Here is a 2,192-nt window from a genome sequence, read left to right as displayed (position 1 = left end):
GAGAAGCATGCAAAGCAGCAGCCCACAAAGACAACTGGAGTAGTCAAAATCCTTTAAATGATGGCTATAATAGCCACAATCTTATACACTGCAGTATGACACTGGACATAGCAAAGAGATGCCATGTTCCCAGGGCAGCAAATGAAAAATCATGTTGAGTGTGGTGGTTATCTGAAGCAAACACTATGATACCCCCAAACCCATCTCCTGGGGTTTATCCTTACCTTCTCTAAGGAAGTCTAACTGCTGGGGCCTTTAAATGCAAATCCATTCTTTAGACACTGTCCTGGCCAGATCACTTGTGTGTACAAGTCCATCCTCTGCTGCATACTACAAACACAAGTTAAGATAGAAGCAATCAGAAGCCAAACTAGTGCAGAGAGAAGAGAGCCACAGCAGCTGGCTATGCAACCTTAACCTTTCTTAAAGACCTGGGCAGATATTGAAATTCAGGCCACATAATTAGACATTCGTAATGCTCCCATCATCATAGCATCAAGAACAATTCAACAACAGAAACTACACTGGTATAATCAGCCTCCTCTAACAGCACAACACACAGGTAGACACTGTCTTGTTGAAGGTGACAGGACTTGTCTCCAGACTCCGGCAGTCACAACTGACTGGTATCAAGAGAGTGTCCCTGGAGATCAGAGGCAAACACACTTCCTGCACAGCCACACATACTCTTGAAGTCTCTAAAAGTAAAGTTAACAAGTTCACTGCTAGGTAGACTTGTATAGACCATTTACCCATGAAGTTGTCATAATACTGAAGGATGCCACTGACTTCTTCTACTTATACCGCTTTAAGATGAAAGTATAAAAAAAAGAAACCCAAACAGCAAACATACTCCTCCAAAAACCCATACTTCTTGTTCAAAGACACCTTGATAACTTTATCTTCTGGGCATGGCTTCAAGCAGCTACTCATCACCATTTTCATCTTATTCCTTAGACCTAGAAATACCTCTCCAAGCTGCACTAAAAAGATAGTTCCCAGACCACCTCCACTTCTGTTTTCCAAACTCAGGGCTATAAAAACACCATGAGAAAGTTTCTGCTGAGGACTATTAGTCTTCCCTTGCTTACTTACATCTGTTTTTAAATTATTAGATAAAATGATATTCATGAAGACTAAGTTTAACCCAAAGGCCACTGTCACAAGATGCCCTGTGGAAGAGTCCTCCCTCCCCTTAAGTCCTATAATGTTAGTCTATATTCCACCTCTCTAAAGCTCATCTTCTTGAGTGCCTCCGCATTTTCCTCCAAGCATGTGTTCTCACCAGTTTTCAGGCCTGCCCTTACCCATTTCCCACTATTTGCAAAGCCCTGGATCATCATCATGCAGCACAGCATGGAAGGGGATAGCTTAATCACAACAGATTACAAGCAAATGCAGCAGCCAGCCATTCCTGGACACAACATACAGATGTTTACAACTTCTCTTCAGACCAACATCTTAATGGAGTTTCACAAAGCAAATGCAATTGACTGAGGTTTAACTCTGCTGCTTCTACAGTGCACGTATCCATGTGCAGCTATCCATGTGCACGAGGAGAGCTGCTTTTTCCTTTTGCCGTAGGAACTGCTTATAATGCTTGTTTATCCCCACAATTTTGTGTTCCTGGGTACCTTTATGAATAATTCTTCATTGCAGGCTCCACTAGATAGCAGAGATGGTCTAATGCCAAGAACAACACTTATAATCATTTATACCAATTTTGGGCCTATTAGCTATAGGAAGTCAAGATTTTATGTTGTATAGTAATGCCTTCATACAATAGAACAACTCCATTACTCATATGAAGAGCAAGGAAAGAGACCTTTTTCCAGCTGTCTTTGTAGAGTTCTCATTCAGGGGGATAAAATGTCCAACCCCCAAGTAGACCATGATGCAGCTTTCTAAGGTAAACTAATTTAGTAAGGCAAGATAGAGTTAGCTTGTTCTCCCTTCAAAAAAACCCCAAAACAACCAAACCCAAACAAGAAACGACCAGAAAATGATGAGACAAATCTTGGGCAATCTTGCCTTCCTTTTGAAACAAGGATACAGCCCTTGTCTTTGGAAAGTATCACAGTTAAACTGAAGTTCCTCTGCCTCCCTGGCCTTTGCTGAGAGACAGGCCACAAGAACTTGCAGTGGTGGGCCACAACAGCTTTGGCTGGGTGTCCCAGAGAACAGTTTTTGCA

General features: G+C 42.0%; 1 protein-coding gene across 1 annotated transcript in view; it reads right to left on the bottom strand.

Moving 5' to 3' along the window:
* Positions 1 to 255: 255 nt before the first annotated feature.
* Positions 256 to 2,192, bottom strand: part of ESRP1 (epithelial splicing regulatory protein 1) — a gene marked incomplete at its 5' end in the record, with an annotated part of 30,356 nt that continues 28,419 nt past the window's right edge. The window contains 2 exons of the mRNA XM_009075908.1: positions 256 to 330; positions 1,635 to 1,683. Coding sequence (XP_009074156.1) covers positions 256 to 330; positions 1,635 to 1,683 — 124 coding nt within the window. The remainder of the gene's footprint in view (positions 331 to 1,634; positions 1,684 to 2,192) is intronic.

Source organism: Acanthisitta chloris, unplaced genomic scaffold (genome assembly GCF_000695815.1).
Source record: "Acanthisitta chloris isolate BGI_N310 unplaced genomic scaffold, ASM69581v1 scaffold6680, whole genome shotgun sequence".
Lineage (NCBI taxonomy): Eukaryota > Metazoa > Chordata > Aves > Passeriformes > Acanthisittidae > Acanthisitta > Acanthisitta chloris.
The sequence above is the reverse complement of the archived record's forward strand: the minus strand, read 5'-3'. Positions and strand labels throughout refer to the sequence as shown.